Genomic DNA, 27,364 nt, shown 5'->3' on the forward strand with positions numbered 1-27,364 from the left:
AACAAACATTCTTCTATATGACTATTATCAAACCAGAACATTAACACTGATAAAATATTTTCTAATCTGGTGTTGCTTCTTTAAATTCTAGCTGGTTAAACCACACGAATGAAATTCACTTAATCTCTCCAAGCTTCAGTCATCAGCAATAATATAAATAATAGGGGCTGGAGCGATTGTACAGCAGGGAGGGCGTTTGCCTTGCACGCAGCTGACCCAGGTTCGATTCCCAGCATCCCATATGGTCGCCCAAACACTGCCAGGAGTGACTTCTGAGTGCAGAGTCAGGAGCATCACTGGGTATGATGCAAAAAGAACAAAAACAATAATAATAAATTTCAGTGGCTCTCATAAGAAACAACTGAGCTGATGCATGCAAACTATAAACTGCAGAAAACAAATATTCATTGTTAGGAATATTTCATATTCTGAACATTAAGGAATTGCTCAATGGGGCCAGGGAGGAAACAGCTCAAAAAAGGTCAGTGTGCATGAGGGAAGTCCAGGTTGAATCCCTGGCATGGCTCAGTTCCCCCAAAAATGCCAGAATCAACTCCGTGCAGCCCCAGAGTATGACCCTATGTGGCCCTAAGTAAGTCAAAAATAAATAATAAATTTTAAATTATAAATTTTCTCGGAATCTATTTTTTAATATCTATCTATAGGAGGATGAGGCCAACGGAATAAAAACCAGGTCAGGGAGACAACACGGAAGGTTGGAGCCCATGGCTGACATGCAGAAGCCCTGGGTCTGATCCCCTGCCCCGAATGATCCTCCCCCTCCATGCCAGCACCACTCATGGAACACCCTTTGAGCACCCAGCCAGCAACAGCTCCTGAGCACCAGTGGGTGTGGCCTAAACCCACCCACCAAAAATCACCCTCAGGATCACTATGTCAATATGGCTGGAGGAATAGGTCAGGATGGGAGATGTGTGCTGAAGGTAGATAAAGGGTCAAAAGTGACAGCCTCTCAGTATCTATATTGCAAACCATAATGCCCAAAAGTAGAGAAAGAGTACAGGGGAAATTGTCTGCCATAGAGGCAGAAGAAGGTTGGAAAGGGCGGGGGGGACTCTGGTGGTGGAGAATATGCACTGGTGGAGGGATGGGTGTTCGATCACTGTATAACTGAAACTCAAACATGAAAGTTTTGTAACTATATCTCACGGTGATTCAATTTAAAAAAAAAAAAGAGCTTTTCAGAAATGGAACACCAGGGAAAAAAATGTCATCCTCAAATACCTCTAGGATACTAAGCTGAAAAAATATATATGTATGAAATCAGTTGTTAAATTATCCAAAATTTGGAGAAGGCTGGAGAGAGAGCTCAAGGGGATAAACTCATTCAAATCACACAGCCAGAGGTCCGAGTTCAATCCCTGTCACAAAGCCGGGAGCAGCCAGTGAGCACTGCTGGGTGTGACTCCCAAATTAAAAGGATACTGGAAGAGCTGGATCAATAGTATAGTGGGTAGAGCATTTGCCTTACAAGCTGCCCACCCAGGTTTGATCCCCAGCATCCCATATGGTCCCCTAGGTATCACTAGGAGTAATTCCTGGGTGCAGATCAAGGAGTAACCCCTGAGCATCGCCAGGTGTAGCCCCCAAACAACCAACCAAACAAACAAAAATACTGGGTACAATAGCTCTCAGAGTGTTTTATATTATACTGCTACCTCACCGCCAGTATCAGGGACCCTCCACCACTGTCCCATTGTTCCACATCCCTGTGTGAGTTGTTTTTTTTTTCTTTTTGGGTCACACCCGGCAATGTACAGGGGTTACTCCTGACTCTGCAACTCAGGAATTACTCCTGGCAGTGCTCGGGGGACCATATGGGATGCTGGGAATCGAACCCAGGTCGACCACATGCAAGGCAAACGCCCTCCCCACTGTGCTATCGCTCTAGCCCCTCCCTGTGTGAGTTTTGAGACAGGGAAGAATTGACTCTTTTTTTATCTCATGGTGAAAATGAAGAACTACGTAATAAGGTAGAGAGCACAACTGTTAATTCAGAATCCAAAGGGGCAGTATAAAGAAAAATTAAATTATCTGATATCAGATCTAACTTTCAAATAACGGTGCTCTTAGTAAAAACCTGGACAAAGTGACCATCTGAACTGCATGGGAACTCACAGCAGCACTGTAAACAGGATATGATCACTGTTTCTTCCTGCTTATTGTAATTTAAGACTATTTTTATCCAACAATAAAATAATAAAATAAAATCAATCACAATCTTAACTAGATCATAGACAAACTCCAAGGCTTTTTTTTTTTTTTCCTTTTTGTGAGGGGAGATCGGGGCTATACATGGCTGTGCTCAGGGTTTCTCAGAAATCACTTCTGGTGGTATTTATAGAATCGTATCATGTACTGGAGTCAGCTGCATACAACCCTAGTATGCTGCTGCATAAGGCAAGCACCTTATCCCTGTACTTACTTTCTGGCCCCTATGTCCAAGTATTTGTTAATAAACAAAAACTATGAAAAATGATGCCAAAGAAAACCAAAGAGAAAACTGGAAATACAAATTTCCATAGTATTTTGACTCATGACAAATACTGTCTGAAGGTGATTTAAAAAAGCAGAGGAAACATGAAAGAGATAAGGTGACAAAAAGGAAGAAATATACATGACTGAGAAATCGCTGTCACTGTATCACTGTCATCCCATTGTTCATCGATTTGCTCGAGTGGGCACCAGTATGGTCTCCATTCGTCCCAGTCCTGAGATTTTAGCAGCCTCTCCTTCTTGACCTTCCAAACAGTGCCATATTAGAAGCTCTTTCAGAGTCAGGGGAATGAGACCATTATTGTTAATATATTTGGCATATTGAATACGCCACGGGGAGTTTGCCAGGCTCTGCTGTGCGGGCAGGATATTCTCGGCAGCTTGCCAGGCTCTCCGAGAGGGACAAAGAATGTATGTATATAAGAGAATAATAATCATCATCATCCCATTGATCGTCGAATTTCTCAAGTGGTCTCAGTAATGTCTCCATTTGTCCTAGCCCTGAAATTTTCGAAGCCTCTCTTTACTCCTTCTTCCCAAAGATGCCGCACGGGAGGCTCTTTCAGGATCAGGGGAATGAGACCCAGCATTGCTACTGGTTTTGGCATATGAATACACCATGGGGAGTTTGCAAGGCAGAAACTCTCGGTAGCTTGCCAGGTTCTCCCAGAGAATACAAGCAAGTATGTTAAAACCAAACACATGTGTGCTGCTTTAGGTATATCAGTGGGCTAGACTATAAGAGGTGACAAGCTTTGTTTTATAGTCTCTGGATCTTGGCCGTTGATGGGATTACATGGCACTGGAGGCAGTTTGTGGGTGTGACTTCGAAGCTACTGGAGAATGGGGGATCTGGGTGGAAGAGGCTGATAAATATACAAAAAAAAATTTTCAGCTTCTCCAATGGCCAAAGGACTATTTTTTTTTGTCCTCCCAACTGACAAATATTATCAGACCCTATTGATTACATTTAATCAGCAATCTTATTTAAATCATCGAGTAATACAAACGGCACAATTTATAAAATAAAAGTTTGATATTTCCCCCACCTAAACTCCAATACAATTTGGTGTGCAGCCTTTTTAAGAGAGAGGACCACACCCAGTGGTGCTCAGAAGCCACTCCTGGCTCTGTGCTCAGGGATCACTCCTGGCAGTTCTCCAGGGAACATATTTGGTGCCTGGGATGAAAGTAGGATCAGCTGTGTGCAACACAAGTGCCTTAACCCCAGTACCATCTCTCAGGCTTTTGATGTATATTACTTCCCCATTTCTTTTTTCCCTCTTTAAAGGCTTTGTACAAGATCACTGGAAATGATCACTCTGGATAGGAACTGCGTGCTGAAAGTAGGCAAAGGAACAAACATGGTAACTTCTCAGTATCTGTGTTGCAGACCACAGTGCACAGAAGGAAGGAGAAGGAGAGAGAGGGGGAGAGGGAGAGGGAAAGTGAGAGAGAGAGAGAGAGAGAGAGAGAGAGAGAGAGAGAGTGAGAGAGAAAGTATCTGCCATAGAGGGGTAGAGGTCGTGGGAGGGGAAAGTGGGGTCATGGGTGGTGGGAAATGGACACTGGTGGAGGGATGGGTGTTGGATCATTGTATGACTGAAACCTGATCATGAACAGCTTTGTCACTGTGTATCTCACAATGACTCAATTTAAAAAATAAACAAATAAAGGTTTTGTACACATAAAAAACAAAGTAAATCATAAATAAAAGTAAAACACAAGAGCTTTATCAAGCAGCAAAAGATTAAAAAGAACAGTACAAACAATAGTTGGCTCACCAGCCTAGAGACAGTGTCTTCATTCAAACTGCTTCATTTAGCAGCTTCTAAGACTCAGTTTCATATTACTCTTTTTTTTTTTTTTGCTTTTTGGATCACACCCGGCGATGCAAGGGGTCACTCCTGTCTCATACACACAGGAATTACTCCTGGCGGTGTTCAGGGGACCACATGGGATGCTGGGAATCGAACCCAGGTTGGCTGCGCGCAAGGCGAATGCCTTACCCGCTGTGTTATCGCTCCAGCCCCATCAGTTTCATATTACTCTTAAAGACCACATGAAGAAAATTCAGTTAACTTATAAGAATCAAAGGTCATTTGATTCAAGGGGTGAAAAAAAAGGTCTTAAAAAGAAAATCCCAATTGATCTTACATGGCTCCAGTTTTGGAGGTAGGGCAAGTAAATTCTTCCTTGAGCATCCACGTGTTTTCCAACTGAGATTCCCATATTTGCAGTTGGCTTTAAGAAGCAAATGGGGGGAGCAAAAGGATGAGAATCCAAAATCCACAAACGAATTGGTATGTTATAGGTATTACCTATTTGAAACAAAATAAACACATATTCAAATGATAATGAAAACACACATTGTATTTATGGCATAGACAACTGGCATCTTAAGATACATGTAGTTTAGTCAAATTTTTATAAAGTATTTATGGAAATCAAAGACTTTTCTAGGGGCTGGGAGAGATAGCACAGCGGGTAGGGCGTTTGCCTTGCACGCGGCCAACCCGGGTTCAAATCCCAGCATCCCATATGGTCCCCTGAGCACTGCCAGGAGTAATTCCTGAGTGCAGAGCCAGGAGTAACCCCTGTGCATCGCCAGGTGTGACCCAAAAAGCAAAAAAAAAAAAGACTTTTCTACATTTCATCCATATTCACAAGTATGTCCCTATTGTAGCACCGAGATAAGTAACATTTGAGATATTTAATTAAAATAATAACCAGCAGGGCTGGAGCGATAGCACAGTGGGTAGGGCATTTGCCTTGCACGTGGCCGACCCAGGTTCAAATCCCAGCATCCCATATGGTCCCCTGAGCACCGCCAGGAGTAATTCCTGAGTGCAGAACCAGGAGTAACCCCTGTGCAGAGCCAGGTGTGACCCAAAAAGCAAAAAAAAATAAAAAATAAAAAACCAAAAAAAAAAAAAACCCAGCTTATTCAAGTCAATGGCCATTTACTGGATCTTATGGTACCAAAAGTTTGGAATCTGGCATCTTCTCTGTGTAACCTTTGCTCCATCCAAGCAAAGCTACTGTCATTCAAGAAGATGGTTCAGGGGCTGGAGCGATAGCACAGCGGGTAGGGCGTTTGCCTTGCACCCGGCCGACCCGGGTTCGAATCCCAGCATCCCATATGGTCCCCTGAGCACCGCCAGGGGTGATTCCTGAGTGCATGAGCCAGGAGTAACCCCTGTGCATCGCCAGGTGTGACCCAAAAAGCAAAAAAAAAAAAAAAAAAAAAGAAGATGGTTCAGTGCTTTGCATGTGGATGACCCATGTTGGAACCCCTTCCCCACAGTGTACCCTGAGCACCACCAGGGGTGTCCCACCCCACCTCCCAAAAATATCCAAAGAAATCTATTGCACCTCTCTTGAAAGATAGTGAACACTTCCATTTTTATACTCATTCTGTAGATATGTGATTTGTGTATATGTCTGTTTCTTCTTTTTCACTGTCAACTTCTAGGTTTATCTCATTTCTACATCCCCAGCAACAAATACAAGGTCTAAAATACTGGCTACTCATGGGCCAGAGTACAGCAAGTAGGGCATGTGCCTTGAACAATGGCCAACCTGGGTTTGATCCCCATAACCCCAGATGGTTCCCTAAGCACTGCCAGGAGTGATCACTGAGCACAGAGCCAGGAGTAAACCATGAACACAAACAGGTGTGGCCCAAAACCAAACAGAAAATACTCTGTTTATAACTCAGAATATAACCTGAGTTATAGTCATCAAATATGACTCAAGTTATTTATCACTAGTAGGTAGTGTAACAGGTAAACTGGATCAGACACATAGAATTCAGATTAGAGAGATGGCTCAACAGGCTGGAGGGCATGCTTTTCATGCAGGAACCTCTGGTTCAACTCCTAGCACTGCCTGGTCCCTAGAGTGCAATTGGGTGTGCCCCTCCCTCTAAATAACCATATATAAACAAACATCTTACTCTCCTTTAAATGAAATTGAATAGAAAATATAATGTGTTTTATATTTACATTATACATATTAATGTAACATGGTATTTCAGTTACACATACACACAATGTTAGCTATTCATGTAAAAGTATTTCATTGGGGGTGGGAGGGTGAGGACTTACCTAGCAGTGTGCTCAGGGCTTACTCCTGGCTCTGCACTCAAGAATCACTCCTGGCAGGGCTCAGGGAAATGTATAGGATTCCAGGGATTAAACCTGGGATTTCCACGAGCAATGGAAACACCTGCCCACTATGGACCGGGTGCCTGAAAGTAGTTCTCACTGTAAGTCATGGTCAAAATATCTGAAAGAGGGGCTGGAGAGATAGTACAGCGGGTAGGGCGTTTGCCTTGCATGCAGGTGACCTGGGTTCAATTCCCAGCATCCCATATGGTCCCCTGAACACCGCCAGGAGTAATTCCTGAGTGCAGAGCCAGGAGGAACCCCTGTGCAATGCCAGGTATGACCCAAAAAGAAAAATATATATATATCTGAAAGATACTGTCTCAACCCAAATCTGTTTTGCCCGTCCATCCATCTGCTTGTTCTCTTTCCTTGTCCTAACAGGATGGGAGTGGTAGCTCAAATCCCTGTGAACAGTTTCTGTATCAATCTACACCTTAAAGGAAAGGGAAGAAGTGACCATTGAAGCGATTCCTCCTGGTTGTCCAATGTTCTGCTGCCTCCACCATCCCCTTCCCCAGAAGCCTTTGTGTACTTCAACAGTTCAAGTCTGGCAGAGCACCTGCTAAGCTGGATTCTAGTGTCTAACTAGGAAGATTCTGCAATGTGTATTTTCTGATCTCTTCATCACACTACACAGGCAATCTCCTTTAAGATACCTAGTTGAAAGGTTAGTCATTCTTGACTACTAGAGTAAATGTTGTTTGGATAAATGGGAAAGACGATAGATACAGAGAGATTAGTCTTGTTCTTTTACCTCCCTTTCCCCCTTAGGCAAGCTCTTAGCTCTATTAACTTGTCAGGATGCTCCCAACTATTTTTCCTTTTCACTTCAATGGTTCCTATGTTGTAAAAATTTCTGGCCTGATATCAGCAACTTAGTGTACAGAATAGGGATGAGGATAAATCATAAAAAGGGAAGAGATGGGAAACAGACCATCAATGATACGGGGAAAAAAAAGATGCAATCTGCTCTGGAAAGCAGAGGGAACTGTACATAAGAGCAGGTCTATCACTGTCTTGCTTCCCTTTTTACCCAAGCACCTAGCAGAGCAGTGGGTACATAACTGACAATAAATAAATACTTTTTGAGCTGAAATGAATTTGTTGCTATTGATCTAGGTCTTCCTTGGCTGGGTAATTTTCCATGTCTGATTCATAACCTGTATTTTACTTATAACACTGGGAAAACACTTCTATATTCAACAAGTTCTGTATAGATCATGTATATGTGAAAACACTTTGAGAATGTAGCAGCATGAAACAATTCTAGGTTCTTATTTAGCTACTCTTGTAGAAAATCTCCACATTTACTCAACTTCAACACTCACCCTGATACATCACAGGAACAGTGCCCGTGGCATTCAACAGATCTTTCTGAGAACTATCTTTGAATACTGGAAGGGGAAAAAAAAAAACAAAATATATAGTAAGGAATAGGAAGAACTATATAAAAGTGCATGCATGTACACACATACAGAAATATACATCATCTGGGAATCAGTAAATATAGTGACAAGGGAAACATCACAGACTGTTTTCTTAGAAAGCAGAGAAGGTAGCTGATAATTCAATAAATAGGACAGGTTTTCCACATTATCTGAAAGTTGAGTATTCCTACTAGGTATGATCTGGTAGCCTATTTGGAAGGGGGGCCTAAGAATGTTTAATGTTTTCCCCATTTAAACAAATGGTGATAGGGGCTGGAGCGATAGCACAGTGGGTAGGGCGTTTGCCTTGCACGCGGCCGACCAGGGTTCAAATCCCAGCATCCCATATGGTCCCCTGAGCACCGCCAGGGGTAATTCCTGAGTGCATGAGCCAGGAATGACCCCTGTGCATTGCCGGGTGTGACCCAAAAAAAAAATAAACAAATGGTGATAGGGGCTACAGAGATAGTACAGCGTGTAGGGTTCTTGCTTTGTATGTGGTTGATTTCTCCACACCCTCCAGGAATGGTTCCTGAGTGCAGAGCCAGTAGTAAGTCATATGTGGAAGGGGAAGGGATGGAGGGAGGGAGAGAGGGCTTCTCCCTTAGAGATTCTGGGAAGGACCTTGATTTTAGCCCAAACTTCTTGATCTAACAAGTTGAATTTAGCCCAGAGTTCTTACCTAGAGGCACCTGAGTTGGACTTCTCTCCTACAGAACTGTAGACACTACATTTATATGGTTTTTAGCCCAAAGCTTGTAAGGGTAACAACAGAAAATGAATACAAAATTAATTGCATTAACTTAAATTTCATCAGAACCACAGCTCACAACTTGCAGCTCAAAATTAAGAGGCAAAAATAGGAAAATAAGACATTATAATTTTGTAGCTCTATAGGAACAGAAATAGTTCAAATAATGTAGCAAAAATTAGAGTATGTAATTCTTACCATAGGTATCCATGGAATATGTAAAATGTGGGAAAACCTTGTTAACATTCTTCAATTCTTCCACTGTTAGATCCCTGAATTTGTACTGAACAGAAAAATATAAGCATGGAATAAGAATTAATTAATTCATTAATAAGAACAAAACACTTAAACATATCTATACACTCAAGGTCCTGGGCTCTGATTTTGATTTGCTTTGAAGTTAATCTGGATTTATGTTAATCAAGTGAGAAAAATGTATTTTACCATGATCTTAATATCTTTTCCATAATTACTAGCAGCTGAGGAAACACACATTTCTCTGTTTCTTTTTCTTTTAATGATCACTCAGTCTTCTGTCCAATTTTCTATTGGCTTTGGTACTGACTTTCAGGTCTTTGCTCAGGGTCACCTTGAGCTGTGAGGTACTCCAAGGCCATCTTAAGTCATTAGCACCAAGACAGAAAACATCAAGACCAAAGTAAAAGATTAGACACTGGGTCCAGAGAACTAGTACAATGAGTAGGGCATCTGCCTTGCACATGACTTGTTGGATATCATCCCTAAGTGTTTTAAGCTTCACAGGTAAATTGCCCCTTTCCACCTCCCAGAGAAGCTTACCATGCCTTTGATAACATCCCAAATTTGGTTAAAGTCTATCTTCAACCTTTCCTTTATGTTGGATATTAACACAGTGGGTAGGGCATTTGCCTTGCACATGGCCCACCAATGGATGGCCAACTGGGTTTGATTCCTCCGTCCTTCTCCCTCTGGGAGAGCCCAGCAAGCTACCAAGAGCATACCGCCCATATGGCAGAGCCTGGCAAGCTACGTATTTGATATGCCAAAAACAGAAACAAGTCTCACAATGGAGACATTACAGAAAAAAGTCTCGCAATGGAGACATTACTGGTGCCCACTCGAGCAAATCGATGAATAATGGGATGACAGTGCTACAGTGATATAGTTTTAAGCTTCATCTGTGATTTGCCTCTTTTCCTTCTCCTAGAGAAGCTTATCTTGTCCTTGCTAGCATCCCTAATTTAGTTAAAGTTTATCTTTAACCTTTCCTTTGTATTTTTCTTCTCATTGTCACAGTTCCCCATGTCAGTCTTGATTACCTATAAGTCAAAACTTTCTGGTAATTCTGAACTTGTATTCGTACTGCTTTGTATTTGAAGTGCTGTATCTTTGTACTTGCTTTTCTATTTCACCTATAGCCTTTTTATATTTTACTATGGAGCAATGTTCTTTGGTTAAACACAGAAAGGTCATTAATGCTATGCTCCTAATATTTGGGAGTTGATTGACTCTATAATATATCTACTCCTGGGCATAATTACTTGACTCAGGTTTCAGTTGCTGTAGTCCCTAACACCCCTTAAGGGAGGTCCAATCCCTTTTGGGATGGATCCCGGGTAAGTGGCAAAGCTACTCCGGGGTCCCAGCATCAAATGGGACATTCTAGAAAGCATACATGCATGGTCTTGATGCAAGTTGTTACAACTTAAGGGATAAGACCCCATGGGGAAGGACAAGCAGAACTGGCCTGAGGACTTAGTCTGGGATTTATGGTAAAAGCCTTGCTGAGGGGGCTGGAGAGATAGCACAGCGGGTAGGGTGTTTGCCTTGCACGCAGCCGACCCGGGTTCGAATCCCAGCATCCCATATGGTCGCCTGAGCACAGCCAGGGGTAATTCCTGAGTGCAGAGCCAGGAGTAACCCCTGTGCATCGCCAGGTGTGACCCAAAAAGCAAAAAAAAAAAAAAAAAAAAGCCTTGCTGAACCCAGAGAACTAAGTGTCAAAAGCCTTGTCTGCTCTTAAAGCTCAGAGAAGTACTGGGATCTAGGTCTCTTACTGTGCTTATCCAAACAACTCCGAGTATTTGATAACTTATGCAACTAGAGAAAAAGATAAAAAGCAACAGCAGATGTCCTTGGGAGACAGAGGATCTCCTTGAGTTAATCTTCCCCAAGAGAATTTCTTCCACCAAATGTTTATCTATGTAAATAATCAATCACACCTATGTCCTTACCTCAAGCCCCTTCAGATGTTCTATGAGTATGCTAGCAGCTCTACATTAAACGGGTCATTTTCACCTTCAGGCTGTGGTCCCCATCTCCCTGTCTCTCCCTTAGTGAGGTGGGGAGAGGGTCTGGGTCACAGCAGCAGCCCCCACATTTTACTTTTGTGAACTCACATGACTGACCCAGGTTTGGTCAGGCACCCAGTATGGTTCCCCAAGACTGCCAGGAATGATCTGTGAGCACAGAGCCAGGAATAAACCCTGAGCACTACTGTGTGGCCCCAATACAAACAGATTTCCCACTTAACAGACGATCTTCTCCTTTGAGAAGCAATTACCCACCAAAGGGGGTAATATTTCTGTGGGAGAATGGCACTGGGGTGGTAACAAGTGTCTCTGTCCCTCATCCTCGGGGTTTATCTGGGTCAATACCCAGGCAGAAGACATGGGCACATTTCCTGCGAAGATCTCGACTACCATCTCCCACTTCCTCTCCCACTTCCTCTCCTGTAGCCACAGTCCTTTATCCAGGATGATGAAGAGGGGACTGGTGAAGAGGGACAGAGTAACCCCTATATAGGATCCCGAATCATGGTTTAAAAAATAGTGTTGGAAAGGTGTAAAAATAATCTTGTTCTTATATACTCTGGGTACCAATATGCTGTCAGCTGCATTACAAAATTCTTCTCTAAATTTGCATTTGCCCCTTCTCTCTGTTCATGGTGTCTTTTAATTTATAGAAGATATCCATTTGATGTGCTCTTTGAATGTCCTCATGGCTCCCAGCATCACTCTGCCAGGACTGTTCGTTGGCTAAGTTTCCAGGTACCTGAGTATTGCTTGGGATGCCAAAACAAAAGAGGACAGATGGTGGAACATTATAAGACTGAAACTCAGTCATGAACGACTTTGCAACTGTGTATCTCACTGTGATTCAATTTTTAAAAAGCAATAAAAATTTAAAAAGAAAAACTGAATGTTTGCTGAACTGTTTTTTTCTGATTTTCTTAATTGATTTCTTAATAAACCTTAAAAATTGTTTCTAAACACCTATGTACCAAACTGTAAGCTATGCACCAATAGATTTATTTTTTCTTTTTGGGTCACACCCGGCAATGCAAAGGGGTTACTCCTGGTTCATGCACTCAGGAATTACTCCTGGCGGTGCTCAGGGGATCATATGGGATGCTGGGAATCAAATCCGGGTTGGCTGCATGCACAGGAAACACCCTACCCACTGTACTATTGCTCCAGCTCCTGCGCTGATATTTTTTTAACCCTCTGCTCATCTCCCATCCTTGAGAAATACACTGTCTCACTGCCTTTTCATTGCAATTCCACCAAAATTATGTTACAATTCTATTTTTTTACTCTCAACTTTAATAATTCCTTCTATTGGACAAAATACCAGGCTCTCCTCATCAAAAGGCCTGACTGAATGGCTCTTTTCTTTTCCCAACCTCTAAAGAGGAGTCAGAAAGGACTGCATCATAAACACGATCATCCGTCTCTACTTGCAAGATCTACACCTATCACAGCAGTTGAAAATTGGAATAATCCCAGTCACGAGGCTTCAAAAATCTCCTAGAGTTGTGCAAGCTACCCCCAACAAAGAAAAACAGGGGCATATCCTGCAAAAATGGCATAAATGTATGGTTTCCACCTGGGGAAGTTTCAAGCATTATAAAAACCACGTGACTGAGAAATTGGTGGGAAAGGTTGCTGCCTCAGACTATATAGTTAGTGAATTAGCTTGTAAGTGGCCGAAGCCGAACTTCTGGGTGAACGCCCACACCCAAACTTTCAACGGCGGCGGGGGATGAAGCCCGCCAGTCCCTTCTCCGTTCCTAGATCAGCCCAGCTCTCTCATTCCCCGCAGTTAGCCCCGTGATGCGCAATGCCGGGTGACGCGAACACGACCATCTCGGCCATCACAGAACCCCCAGGAGGAGTTGAGGACTGTCCGCCAACACGATGTGATCACCGGCATTTCTGAGAGCAAAGAGAGAAGGGAGTTCTGTCTTCCAGGATGCCCTCCGCAGTGAACGTCTGGGGGTGTGCGGGGGGCGGGGGGGGGGGAGCCCCGCCCTGTGATGCTCCGGGAACCCGAAGTGATGCGGAGGATGAAATACTAAGGGGGGGGGGGGCCTGGAGCGATAGCGCAGTGGGTGTTTGCCTCGCACGCGACAGACTTGGGTTCGGTTCCCAGCATCCCATAAGGTTCCCTGAATACCGCCAGGGGTAATTCCTGAGTGCAGAGCCAGGAGTAACCCCTGTGCATCGCCGGGTGTGACCCAAAAAGAAAAAAAAAAAAAAAAGAGGGGAGGCGGGCCCCCTGTCAGTAAGGCAAGCCGTTCTGACCCCAACCCTCTCTGCAAGAGCAGCTGGCTCTCAGGAAGGATGTGCCCTGAAAATCTAGAAAGGGGGGACGGGGGCAGACAGTCCCGCCGCGAGAAAGGCGTTGGCTTTCGGGGGCCAGCTGAGTGCTGGGAGCCACGTGAGACCCACGAGAAGCTGGGGGGCGTGAGGTCTCCTACAGGATGCGAGGTTGCTGAGCTGGGCTGGGGGCGGGGGGGAGGGGGTCCCGTGGGAGCGAGATGGGGAGTCGGGCGTGGACCTAAGGCTCCGGCCCCGAAGGTCACTGCAGTCCCCAACCCACAGAGAGGCCAGCCCGCCCCCGCGCCAAGCCCCCTGGCGAAGTCGGGAAACGCCCCCCCGAGATTCCCGAACCCCAGCCCCCACCTTGCCCAGGAGCCGTCTCAGGTGCTCGCAGTCGAACTCCATCTCCATCCCGGGCGGGCGCGCGGTCCCGGGATTGCTTCCGCACTCGGAGTCGGACGGCGGCTGCCGAGGACCAAACCTCCCCTCCTCGGACGGGAAAATCCAGCCTGCGGCCGGGACAGCGGCGTCTCCGCGGGCAGAGAGATGTGACTTACTACTCCGCGGGGCCCTGAGTACGCGGGATCCCCCGACTTGGCTTGCCGGGAAGGAAATCTGGGGGAAAAGGGGAGTGAGGAAGGACCCGAGGAGCTGCAGAAACTGTTTCAGGACCCCCGGCGCCGTCCTGGAACAGTTTCTGTAGAAGGCTGCGCGAAGTTTCCATGACCTCGAGAAAGAGCGAGCGCGAAAACCGCAGTTAGCTTTAGGAAGGACGTCAAAGTTCAAAAGCAGAATTCCAGGGGCTGAAACGGAGTTCCCAGAAGCCTTGTTTGGAGACCCGAGCTGGGGCTAGCTCCGCGGCGGGATCGCCTCTGCCCCACTCCCAGGGGTGCGTCTGCACCCTCATCCTGCAAGGCAGTGGTGAGGAAACCGCCAGGTGGACCCTGTGCCACCGAGAGGAAGGTCATGTGGGCCACGAAAGCGAACAGATGCAATTTTCTGGCTTTGTCTGATCTCCTTGACTTGTGAATTGACTTGAACCGCCGGCCCCAAAACACCTGGAGCGGGATACTTAAAGAAATGGGAGGGTAGGAAAGAGCCAAAGGCCGGAATGCTGTGACTTAGAAGTAAAGAACTTGGGGTCCCGCAGAGATCACACAGAGGGTAGGGAGCTTGCCTTGCACCTGTCCAATCCAGGTTCCATCCCTCCACCAGGAGTGATCCCTGAGCATCGCTAGGTGTGTGCCCCACCGTCCCCGCCCCCATCACCAAATAAAAAGTCAAAATAATTTCTTGAGAAGTGAAAAAGCTGGAAGGCGCATTATGTTCATTCAACAAACGTTTGTTGAGCGTTAACTATTTGCAAAGCCGTCATCTAGGTATGAGGATACAACAGTGAAGAGGAGACAAAAACAACAGCTTTCCTAGACAGGGCTGTGGTTCTGTTGAGAAGAGTGCAAGCATTGTATGTGAGGCTCTGGGTTTGCTCCCTGGCACTGGCAGCACTATTACATTAGCACTGTAGCACTGTCATCCTGTTGCTCATCGATTTGCTCCATCGGGCGCCAGTAATGTCTCCATTGTTACTGTTTTTGGCAACAAAACAGAGTAAGGTAAATTATATTTGTCTATATATATGTACACACACATATATATATATATATATAATCTTTGGTTTGAGGGCCAAACTTCATGGTGTTCAGTACTTCTGGCTCTATGCTTGGGGGACTCTGTGGTGCTGGGGATCATGCTAAAATTGGCCATATTCAAGGTAAGTCCCTTAACCCCTGTATTCTCTCTCTAGACACCAATATTTATATATATATGTAATATATGTATTTATATATATATTTATATATATATATACACACATGTTAGAAGGTGTTGTGGAGACTGTTTAAAAGGCAGGTCAGGAGATCTGGTAGTTCAGATTGAGAGTGAAGAGAAAATTTTTTCCATAGTAGAGAGCACTCAGAACAAAGTCCAAAGACAGGTACATGCTGGGGGAGGCGTAAAACAGCAGGGAAAAGGCCAGAGAGACAGTGCAGCAGGAGGTATAGCACTTGCCTTGAGTGCAGCAGATCGGAGTTCAACCTGGCGCATCCCTCGTGTTCCCCTAGCCCTGCTAGGAGTGATCCCAGAGCACAGAGCCAGTAATAATCCCTGAGCACGCTGGGTATGCACTCCCCCCAATATTTTTTAATTAGAAAAAAAAAAAGACGGGGCTGGCAGGATAGTACACTAGGTAGGGCACTTGCCTTGCATGTGGCTGACCTAGGTTCAATCCCCAGCACCCCATACAGTCCCTTGAGAACTGTTGGGTGTGCCCTACCACCGAAAAAAAAAATCAGCAAGGAAGCCAGTGTGGAGGAATGAAGAAAGGTAAAGTTGAAGTAGGCTCATGATTCAGGGGAGTGGTTCTTTCAGTGCTGTTCCTAGTTGAGCAGACTCAGCCTCACCATGGTTAGAAATTTTCTGAGAGCCCATCCCTGATGTACTGGATCCCAGGTGGGGCTGAGTAACTGACTTAACAAGCTTTCAGGTACTTTTGACATAAGCTCTAGTGAGAAAAGCCTGTGGGGCTCTCTAGACAACTGTGGCTCTGGCTGGTCGGGGCCCTCTAGCAAGACACATCAGAAACACATAGCACTTCCTTTTCCTTTTCTTTGCAAGTGTGGGGAGTAAGGTGGTGGTGGGCTATGATGATGATGCTCAGGACTTACTTCTGGTTCTGCTCAGGTATCATTCCTGGTGGTGCCTGGGGGACCATATGTGGTACTGGGATTGAACCAGAGTCAACCACATGCAAGGCAAGTTCCTTCATCCTTGCACTGCCTGGTCCCCACCTTATTGAGGTACAGAGGTCCAGTCGAGGATGTCTCACATGTCCAAGGTATGAGCTGTGCCACTGGGCCACATCCCTGGTCCTCACTTTAAACAAGTTAGATTAATTATTTCTTGCAGCAAAGACGCTGATGACTGGAGAACAGCTGGGACCGCTCAGTAAGGGAGTGTTAGAACCTGTTAGAGGATTTGGTGGAGAGAGGGCATTAGGAAGCTTCAGTTTGCTTAGGGTGCCATCAGAAAGTCTGTGACTGAGTTATCTCTAAGATGTCTGGACTGAAGAGAAAACTCTAAATGGTAAAGCAGCAGTTGTCATTTGGATTCATAGAAGAGAAAGTTGGGTATTTAGTAGGTGGCACTCAGCCCTTTGTTTTTTTGGTCTCTGCTTAAGTGAAGTTATGATATGGCTTAGTTTTATTCCATTTCCTCATGCCCTGAGTGCCTGGAGTCTGATGCTCGTGTTTCTGTGAGGTTGTTATGATCCAGGAACTGGAGCGATAGCACAGCGGGTAAGGCATTTGCCTTGCATGCGGCCAACCCAGGTTCAGTTTCTCCGTCCCTCTTGGAGAGCCGGGCAAGCTACTGAGAGTATCCCGCCCACACGGCAGAGCCTGGCAAGCTACCTGTGGCCTATTCAATATGCCAAAAACAGTAACAACAGGTCTCACAATGGAGACATTATTGGTGCCTGCTTGAGCAAATCCATTAACAACGTGACGACAGTGCTACAGTGCAGTAATGGTCCAGCAGGAGAGAGAACAATCTCTCTGCACATGCAACTTGCCTTGCATGTGGCTGACTCTGGCTCCCAGGGCCACACCAGCTCCCAGCAACACTGAGAGCATGCTGTGTTAGACCAGTTCCCAGATGTCAGGACTATGTTATTCTTTCCCAGGCTTTCCTGTGTAAGTAAAAAGATGTCACTGGATGGTTGAACAGAGAGGAGTGATGTGATAGGACTGAGTGAAAGAGTAAATTTGACCGCTGTACTGTGAAAAGATGTGGCAAGAGTGAAGCCATGGTAGGAGAGAAGATGACAAAGTGGAGGTGAATGACAAGGCCTGTTTTGTTCCCCTTGGATTTTGTAATCCTCAGCTTTTGTGGTCTCTGAGCTCTGGGATAGAAAGGTATGAACTGGATTTTGAGTGTGGACCACTTATGTAGGAGGTTTGGTCATGTAAGTAAGTTAAGGAATAGGACAGTTAGGGAGGAAGGCAAAGCATCAGAAGGTTTTTTTTTTTTTTATTTTTATTTGCATCAGAAGTTTTTGTGGTGAGAAGTCAGCACTATCTGTAGCTTTTGCTAGTTTGTTCTGTTTGGTTTTTGTGCCATACCCAGCAGTCCAAAGGGGGCACAAAACAAACCTAGCTTGGTGTGTGGGAGGGGTCTATGAATTGAAACCGAGTCTCCTGCTTTAAAGTAGGTACTTTAATTCCCCCCATTGGTTTCTTTCCTTGGAATTTATCAAAGGTATGGAATAACTACGTTATAAAAATAAGATAGGGACCAGAGAAATATAACAGTGGGTCAGGCATTTGCTTTGCATGTGGCTCATCTGGGTTCAATCCCCAGCACCCCATCATGGGTTCCTGAGCTAAGCCAGGACTGAACCCTGAGCCAGGACTAAACACTGGCAGGTGTGTCCCTCACCAAAACAAACAAACTAAATAAATTAATGATTGGACTAGAGAAATGCTACAAAGATTAAGACCTTGCATATAGCTGAGTCCACTTGGATGTTCTGCCCCATGTTGTGGCAGGTATCTCAGCATTGTGAACAGCCCCAGATTCATTCAGGCTCACCAGAACTTGACTAGATGAGATTCAAGGTTACAAAGGAGCTAAAGTTTATAGAGAGTGAAGATAGGAAGGAACTCCTCATGGGAGGGGGTAAGCATGGTAGAACTGTTGTTGTCTAGAGCTTTTAGAGGTTCACTCTTAGGATCACTAGCTAGCTTGGACCACTGTGATGATGATCATCTCTGTTTACCATTTAGTTGCCAGACCAAGTTAGGGTACCCTGACATCTCCAGATAGGATTTCGAGAGAAGTGTCTGAAATGCCATTGGTCTGCTGTGGCTTTGGGCATATTTTATGTTTTGTAGCTGCAGACTCTGCTAGTGGCTGAGACCTCGGAGGTTGATACTTTCTTTGTCCACAAGGATTATTTAAATTTCCTGGCTTAGGAAGATAGTTCACTCTGCCCCTGCTTTGGCCAGCAGAGAATTGTGACCAATACCACTGACTCTTGTTTGCGGAGTCATTTGCACTAGATTTTAAGGTAACAGAATGACCAAGTTTGCAAGGTGGTTTAAGATGAAGTGTCTGCTGGTAGCAGACAATTGGAAAACTGAGTGTTCTTCTTTCAGCATGGTTTCCCGAGCAGCACTTCTAGGTGAGGCCTTGGAATTCCACTCAGCTCCACACTCCCAGTCCCACTGACTTGGACCAGGTAACCCCTGGATCTGCAGAGCCCTCATAGTTCCCTAGCCTCCGCCCTTACATGGGACTGCTGACTTGACCAAGAATTGTTGGTGGGGTCTTCCCAAGTACCACTTATGAGGTCCCCCCGCCCAATAACTAAGTGATGAGAGCTCTCCATATGGAGGGGAGGGTTGAAGGGCCTGAAATAGGTGTAACGTTTTTCTAGAAAGCAGCAGGTTTTATTCACAGATCTCATAGACTGCAGGTGTGAGGGGATGTCCCCTAATATCTGTTTCTAATCTAAAGAGTCTACCTTGGGGCTGGAACAATGGTACAGAGGGTAAAAAGCTAGCCTTGCATGCAGCTGACTCAGGTTCGATTCCCTGCGCCACATATGGTGCCCCAGACACCCTTCAGGAGTATGCCCCGAGCAGTGCTGGGTGTGACCCCAAATGAGAAATAAAAAAAATAAATAGATCATCTTATTAACAGGCAGCTGGGTCCCAGCCCTTGACCTGGAGATTCAGCTGTGACACTTAGTGCAGGTCATTTAGACCAGTGGTCTTTAGCTCTTGGTCTGTGGATTGATTCTGGTCTGTGTGTGTACAAAGGTGGAAGAATGCTGGTTTAGGGGCTGGAGTGATAGCACAGCGGGTAGGGCGTTTGCCTTGCACGCGGCCGACCCAGGTTCGATCCCCGGCATCCCATACGGTCCCCTGAGCACGGCCAGGGGTAATTCCTGAGTGCAGAGCCAGGAGTGACCCCTGAGCATCGCTGGATGTGACCCAAAAAGCAAAAAAAAAAAAAAAAAAAAAGAATGCTGGTTTAGACTCTAAGATGCAGTATTCTCATTAGTGAAATGGGAGGACCATTGTTCTTGTGTTATATTGCTGCTGTGATGTAATATATACGAGGACCTTAGCCAGCTGCCAAACCATAGGTATAGGGGTGATATCTTTGACCTGGCCAGTGTGACCAGTAGGTCACTGATGTCTCTATACCTGTTGGACTCCAGCTTCTCCACTAACTAGCTTGGAGCCAAGGATAGGAGCTGACATGTGACACCTGTACCACCTTAGAGCTTTATGAGCATACTCCTTTGCCAAGATCTTGGTAATCCTTCCCTGAGCACTTAGGACTAAATCAGAGGCTAAATCAGAGAGAAATTTAAAGGCAGATGGATTTTATTCCAATTTTTATTTCCTCCTTTTCCAAACACAGCCCCTTTCAACCTGGCTTCCTTCCTGTGTAGTCTGTTCCACCGTGGTGGTTTCACCTTTTATTATGATCATTCTTGGCTGGATGCTTTTAGTTAGATTAGCATGGTACACGGGCACATTTCCAGAGTTGATGGTAAGTAATGACCCTATCTATAGATCCCAGCCCTCATTTACCCTCCATCAGGATTTCTGATCAAATGGGGAAGAGTTAAAAATCTTACCATTAATCTGAAATGAGCATGTGATATCCTCAATTGCCAGACTGCTTCCCATCAGATTGAGATATCTGTCTGCCAGATGCCCCATCCCCCATGGGGTTCATCACTTACTGTGTTATGGAATGTATACATGTGTGCTGGAAAGAAAGCATGCCTGATTTCCAGATTTCATACTAAGTAAACCAGCGGTTGCTGGTAGTAATGGGAATGTCGGCATTGGTGAGACCTTTCGATGACCTTCATGTTGATGTTGGTGGGCCCCATGAGTGACTTATGTGAAGCAGAAGGAGAAAGACGGTCACTTTCTCCCCAACCGCCTCTACCACCCGGGACCCAGAGTTACTGGGCTCTTTTCTCACTCGAGGAAAAGAATTTCAGGAGTAGACAAGCAGTGAAGTAAACAGATTTTATTTAGAGGTTTCTGAGGGAAGGAGGAAGAGATAAGTGGGAGAGAGAATAGTAAGAATAAGGCGCTCAAGAGAGAACATGGGCTTCTCCAAGGGTGGAGGAAGCTCTACACACATCCTAGCACTGGACACAAAAGCATGAAAGTACACATCTCAAGGGGGGAGATGCGGGCGACACATGTGCTCGGGCACTACATGTGCTCGGGCACTACATGTGCTCGGCCACGTGGGCACAAGCAGCACATGGGCTCAGACAGCATATGCGCACACTTCCTTTGTTCAAGGTGTCTTTTATAGGGTCTCTTCAACCTACCCCCATGTGGGGGCTTCTTCCCAGGTAAAAGTCCGTTGCTAAGAAGGTTACCAGGGAGGTTGGGAGTGGTGATGGTCTTCTTCATAGTCTGGATCACATTTTAATCAGTTTAAGGGAGAGGTGAGGGAATTAGAGGAGCTTCATGGGGAGGGATCCAACCTCCTCAGGGTCTGCTGAAGGTCTTATCAGATCTGTTTTCTGTATCCACAGGGTGGGTCAGTCTCAGGATTCTCCTTCCCGGAGACTTTGTTAATCTAAGTTTCATTGTCAAGGGCCTTTCCCTATCTACCTGCCTACATCAATGTCACCATACAGAGGCAGTTACTTACTGGGCTGAGTAGAATGGTGTGAACTCCCAGGATGATCCAAGGGTGGGCACAGATGCAAATCATGTAAAGGAGGTGGGGGACCATGGCAAAAAAATTGAGGTCAACCAATGAAACAGGCTACACAGGAAGGAAACCTGGTTGAAGCGGGCTGTGTTTGAAAAGAGGTGAAGAACCACTGGAGAGCCCATTTGCTTTTAAGTTTCTCTCTAATTTAGACTCCAAATCTGAGGTAGAGAGAGAGAGGTGGCATGAGAAGGCACAACTGAGCACAACTGACACTTCGGATAAAAATTGGCAACTGTGGGGCTGGAGTGATAGCACAGTGGGTAGGGCATTTACCTTGCACGTGGTCGACCTGGGTTTGATCCCCAGCATCCCATATGGTCTCCTGAGCACCGCCAGGAGTAATTCCTGAGTGCAAAGCCAGGAGTAACCCCTGTGTGTCGACAGGTATGACCCAAAAAGCAGAAAAGAAAATTTGGCCACTGTTGCGTGAATGTTCATGCGGTAGGAGGTACTGAGATAAGGAACACGGAAGAAATGTGTTTCATGGAGGCCCAAGGCTCTCTCTGACTCTTGGCAAAGGTAGAGAGCCCCCTGATCTCCTTTTATTGACCATGGTAACCTCTAAAGGGTGCAATACAGTGATGTCACCAAAGGCATCAAAAGAAGTTATAGGAAGAACATTGAGGCAGTAGAATATGTTGTTTCCTTGTACCTGCAGGCTTGTAGCCTGGGGAAAAAGATACAAAGCCAAAACTGAAACCTTTCTTGGGCTACAGGCACTTGGATTTACATCCCAAAGACTAGGCTGGGTGCCCACCTAAAATCTACACTTCAGATACAAGCTGGGCAGGCACCTGATATCTACATCCCAAAGACTAGGCTGGGCCAGAGCCTGCATTTTGCAATCTCAAAGGTCAGGCCTGGCTAACACCAGAGATCTGCATGTCAAAGACCAGCCGGGTTCCTGTGAGAGAAGGAAAACTGCTCTTTTCAATATACTGAAATTATTTTTCTGAAGGCAGCTTGAAGGAGGAAAATGTTCCTGTCTGTAGTACAGTCTACGTGGGCTCACCCTGATAGCTCAGTCCATCCCCAACAGGTCACTGTGAGTGGGTGGTCAGGGCTGGATTCTTCCATTTCCAGAAAACTTGGTAGCAGCTTGATATCTCGAGAGAGTTTATATTCCTCTGGGAAATATATCACTGTATCACTGTCATCCTGTTGCTCATCGATTTGCTCAAGTGGGCACCAGCTTGCCGGGCTCTCTGAGAAGGGTGGAGGAATCGAACCCGGGTGGCAGCATGCAAGGCAAACGCCCTACCGCTGTGCTGCAGCCCAAACCAAATTACATCAACATATTAATATATGTCACTATACTAATTCACTGCCCTATATGGGACAGGAGAGACAGCTCAGAGGGCTGGAGCATATGTTTTGCATGCAGGATCCCTGGGCATTCTCCCCCAGGCAGAAAGCCAGAGCATAGATACAAGTAACGTGTGAAACTGCTGGTGTGATGAGCTTACATGTACTCAGTCTCCAGAGGCTCTCCCCATATCTGCACCCGCATAAGACCCGAAACGCACCCTGTTCCTACCTGGCTGTGGTTGGGTGCATGCAGGTACACCCCCAGACAGAGTCCCATGGGAGAGGAATATGCAAATCGTAATTTGTGTCCAGTCCCAGTGGTGAGCCAAAGGTCTTTAGTTACAGGGACAAACTCCAGCATGTCAACCACCATGAGGCACATTTGACCCTTGTAAGACCACATACACTCTAAAAGGGGAAATGATTGAAATACTTGGAGAAAGAATTCTGTGCATACTGCCAGTGTCAGTAAGCCAGGTTCAAAGATTTGATAATAATCACTCATCAGTATCCTTTTCAAGGATTGTTTCTAATTACTATTTCTCCCATAGGCTTTATAATAAATTCAACTGGAACTTTTTTAAAAAAATTATTTTATTTTTATAAAGTTCATGATTTATTACATTCAATATTCCAACACTAATCCCAATGCCATTACACTTTCCTACCCTCATTATTTCCAATTTTCCCAATTACCACCCAAGAATGCCCCAAAAGCAGTCCCTAAACAATTTATAATGCTTATTATATATTTTGCTAAATTATAAAAAATAATTTGCTAAAAATGATCAACAAAGATTTCCTTAGAAGAAAGTGTATGAAGATTATGTATCTCACCCTGGAACTGTTAAGCCCTTATATAAGTGATTATTAACATGTTACAGGTTAATCCTTACATGTTAATATTTTCATAATCGAGATTGGTTGCCTTCTGCTTTACATCCCATCCAATGTGGTGTGATACTTCTGGTATATCAGTGGTGTAGAGTTTGAGATGGCTCTAAGAATTCTAAAATTTTGAATGAGGTAATACAGTTGGAATAAAATTTTTATCTGGATGGTGATTTTGAGGTCCAAAAGCAGCTCTACAGCTTGTTGATCTCTTTTGAGATTTATTTATGAGTCTCTGGATCAAGGTCAGTTAATGAGATTATATGGCGCCAGAGGCAGTTCCTTGGCATGACCACCAGGCTTCCAGAAGAACAGAGAGATGGGGTGTGAGGTAGCCCATTCCCGACTTCCTGAAACCATGGAAATTTTGTAGACTGGCACTTTTACTGTCCCTTTTGGCAGATCTGAAAATGAATTGAGTTGATGTCCTGACTTGCAATTTACTTGCTATGTGATCTTGGGAAAATTTAACCTCTCTGAGTCAGTTTTTTTTGTTTTGTTTTGTTTTATGGACTACACCCAGTGGTGTTTGGGGTTCTATATCAGAGGTCAAGGATCGAACTGGGTTTGCCACATGCAGGGAAAATGCCCTACCCATTGTTCTATCTTTCCAGTCTCATACTTTTCATTTGTGTAACAGCTATATCTCAATATCTTACTATTTTAGTGAGGATTACATTTGTGGATTTATATAGAATATATGTCTTTTTAAAAAAATTTTATTAGTCAATCACTGGGCTGGAGTGATAGCACAGCGGTTGGGCATGCTACCTAGTAGAGAATGTTGGGAGGCCGACCCTTCGTCTCCAAGAGGGACGAGTTCGATTTCTCCGTCCCTCTTGGAGAGCCCGGCAAACTACCGAGAGTATCGAGCCCTCGAGGCAAGCTACCTGTGCGTATTGGATATGCCAAAAACAGTAACAATGTCTCTCAATGAGAGACATTGAGAGACGTTACTGGTGCCCGCTCGAGCAAATCGATGAGCAATGGGATGACAGTGATTAGTGAATCACCGTGGGGTAAGTTACAAACTTATGAACTTTCATGTTTGTATTTAGTTTACATCCCTCCACCAGTGCCCATTCTCCTCCACCAATGATCCCAGTATCCCTCCCACCACCCCATCCCAACCCCCACCACCCCATCCTGCCTCTGCGGCAGGGCATTCCCTTTTGTTCTCTCTCCTGTTGGGTGTTGTAGTTTGCAACAGAGGTATTGAGTGGCCATTATGTTCGGTCTATAGTCTACTTTTGGCATGCAGCTTTCAACTCGAGTGGGTCCTCCCAACATTCTCTACTAGGTATTCCCTTCTCTGTCTCTGCTGACTTAGAATATATGTCTTTAATTAATTGGTTGATTGATTTTTGCAGTGCCTGGGATTGAACCCAGCACCTCTAACATACAAGACATTTGTTCTACCACCAACCATCTCCCTAGCCCATCTTATAACATAGCTTCACAGTGTTTTATAAATGCTAACTTAACAACTAAGCAAAACATGAACCTATCAACAAAGACTTATTGTGCCAGCAAACTTAACTATTATCCAATGCCAATTTAGCTGATAGGTACAGTTACCCATAAATCAGCTCATTTGTGAAACTGGGTTACAAGCATAGATCTCTGCATTTAATAGTCTCTCCAAATTCCACAGGACCAGCCTGCCTCTAGGAAACATCACTAGCAGTGTCCCTTTTCAGCCAGTGTTCCTGGTATCTGCATCCCAACTGGTATTCAGAACTGCTCTTCAAACATATTCACTTTATTAAAGAAATTTTCTGAGAATATTAGTGATATAAAAGTCACAGGTTTGGGGTGGAGAGTTAGTACAATGTTTAAAGTGTTATCCTCACATGTGCCTGACCTGGGTTCAATCCCCAGCACCACACATGGTCCCTCAAACCCCTCTAAGACTGATCCCTAAGGACCACCAGGTGTGGTTCCCCTCCCAAAATAATAAAAGTTAGAAGTTAGTTTTTCTGGAAAGCTACTCCAGAAGGCAAGGTATCTAGTCCCAGCTTCAGGTACACAGAGAGTAAAACATGATGGGATTTTGTTGTTCTTTCTTTCTTTCTTTCTTTCTTTCTTTCTTTCTTTCTTTCTTTCTTTCTTTCTTTCTTTCTTTCTTTCTTTCTTCCTTCCTTCCTTCCTTCCTTCCTTCCTTCCTTCCTTCCTTCCTTCCTTCCTTCCTTCCTTCCTTTCTTTCTTTCTTTCTTTCTTTCTTTCTTTCTTTCTTTCTTTCTTCTTTCTTTTCTTTCCCTTCCTTCCTTCCTTCCTTCCTTCCTTCCTTCCTTCCTTCCTTCCTTCCTTCCTTCCTTCCTTCCTTCCTTTCTTTCTTTCTTTCTTTCTTTCTTTCTTTCTTTCTTTCTTTCTTTCTCTCTCTTTCTTTTCTTTCCCTTCCTCCCTTCCTTCCTTCCTTCCTTCCTTCCTTCCTTTCTTTCTTTCTTTCTTTCTTTCTTTCTTTCTTTCTTTCTTTCTTTCTTTCTTTCTTTCTTTCTTTCTTTCTTTCTTTCTTTCTTTCTTTTTTAATCTCCACTTGCCTCAGAATTTCTATGAGAATATTGTACCAACACAGACTTCACTTCGGGTGGAGATATGGATATCCTTCTGCACTGCATATTTAATTAGGTGAACCACTGCCACATTCTGTGATCCTGACCAAATCACTGAAACTAATCTGTGAATCAGTTTGTCCAGCTGTGTTGGGGCCGGAGCGATAGCACAGAGGGTAGGGCATTTGCTTTTCACGCGGCCGACCCGGGTTCAATCCCCGGCATCCCATATGGTCCCCCAAGCACCGCCAGGAGTAATTCCTGAGTGCAGAGCCAGGAGTAACCCCTGAGCATCGCTGGGTATGACCCAAAAAGCAAAACACAACAACAAAAAATACCAGTTTGTCCAGCTGTGATATGCACAAAAGACCCCCTTTTCCTTCTCGTCCCTCCTCAGGAAAGTAGTGAGATTGGCTTTGCTTGATAAGTTTAAACCATGCCATTTCACAAAAGTACACAATTTTTCTTATTTGAATAATCTCAGAATAGTATTAAAGTCTTTGCTGGTAAGTATGCCTCGCCAGGATTAATCCTCCCAATTAATTTTTTTGCTTTTTGGGTCACACCCAGTGATGCACAGGGGTCACTCCTGGCTCTGCACTCAGGAATTACCTCTGGTGGTGCTCAGGGAACCATATGGGATGCTGGGAATTGAACCCCAGATCGGCCGCATGCAAGGCAAATGCCCTACCCGCTGTGCTATCGCTCCAGCCCCTTTGGTGTTTTTTTTTTTGCATCTGATTCTATAAAGCTAGTCCTCATTTGGCAGTGGTACCTTCTGGACCCTAACCCGTCATAGGAGAACAAGCCTCTCTTCAGCCCTATCATACTTGACCCCTCACCAGCTGTCTCATAGTTGCTGCTTACCCAGACTGGTCCTTAAGGTCACAAGAGCTGATGTCATAATTGGCACCTCCCCCCTCCCCACCTCAAATGGCCATCGCAAGTCACTGAAGTTCAGACTAGACCACACAGCTCTTCAGGCAGGAGCTATCATGTTGGACCGCCCACTATCAGGTCTGGCATGAAGACAGCCGAGTTCCCAGGACTCGGGGACTAGAACACCTCACCTTTCACAACCACCCATTTCTCCTTGCACACAACCATCAGCTGAGCCAGAAGCCCTGCCATGATTGTTGTGTTGTGGATGATTCTCATTGCCGGAACAATGTGGAAGGGATATAAGTATCCCCCTGCAGGGGTAAGTATACCTTTGGCTTTACTCTCTTGTCTGGCTTTGAAATGTATTTCCCCCAGAGAAATGAGCTATCAAAACCCAACTCTAGGGGCTGGAGCAATAGCACAGCAGGGAGGGCGTTTGCCTTGCATGCGGCCGACCCGG

General features: G+C 45.0%; 1 protein-coding gene across 3 annotated transcripts in view; it reads right to left on the minus strand.

Annotated features, from left to right (window-relative positions):
- The window catches only part of UEVLD (UEV and lactate/malate dehyrogenase domains), a 44,959-nt gene extending 31,038 nt beyond the window's left edge, over nucleotides 1-13,921 (minus strand). The window contains exons 1-4 of one of the 3 annotated variants that reach the window (XR_008630775.1): nucleotides 13,814-13,921; nucleotides 9,066-9,150; nucleotides 8,018-8,083; nucleotides 4,675-4,838 (exon numbers count right to left, since the gene is read on the minus strand). Coding sequence is in view for 1 of the 3 variants with exons in the window: in XM_055143336.1 (XP_054999311.1) it covers nucleotides 4,675-4,838; nucleotides 8,018-8,083; nucleotides 9,066-9,150; nucleotides 13,814-13,861 (363 nt within the window). In the remaining 2 variants the exon portion in view is untranslated. Of the gene's footprint in view, nucleotides 1-4,674; nucleotides 4,839-8,017; nucleotides 8,084-9,065; nucleotides 9,151-13,813 lie in introns of those variants that run through there. The other 2 variants (XM_055143336.1, XM_055143337.1) reach the window with 2 other exon arrangements.
- Nucleotides 13,922-27,364: the final 13,443 nt, after the last annotated feature.

This window comes from Sorex araneus, chromosome 6, assembly GCF_027595985.1.
Source record: "Sorex araneus isolate mSorAra2 chromosome 6, mSorAra2.pri, whole genome shotgun sequence".
Classification (NCBI taxonomy): Eukaryota; Metazoa; Chordata; class Mammalia; order Eulipotyphla; family Soricidae; genus Sorex; species Sorex araneus.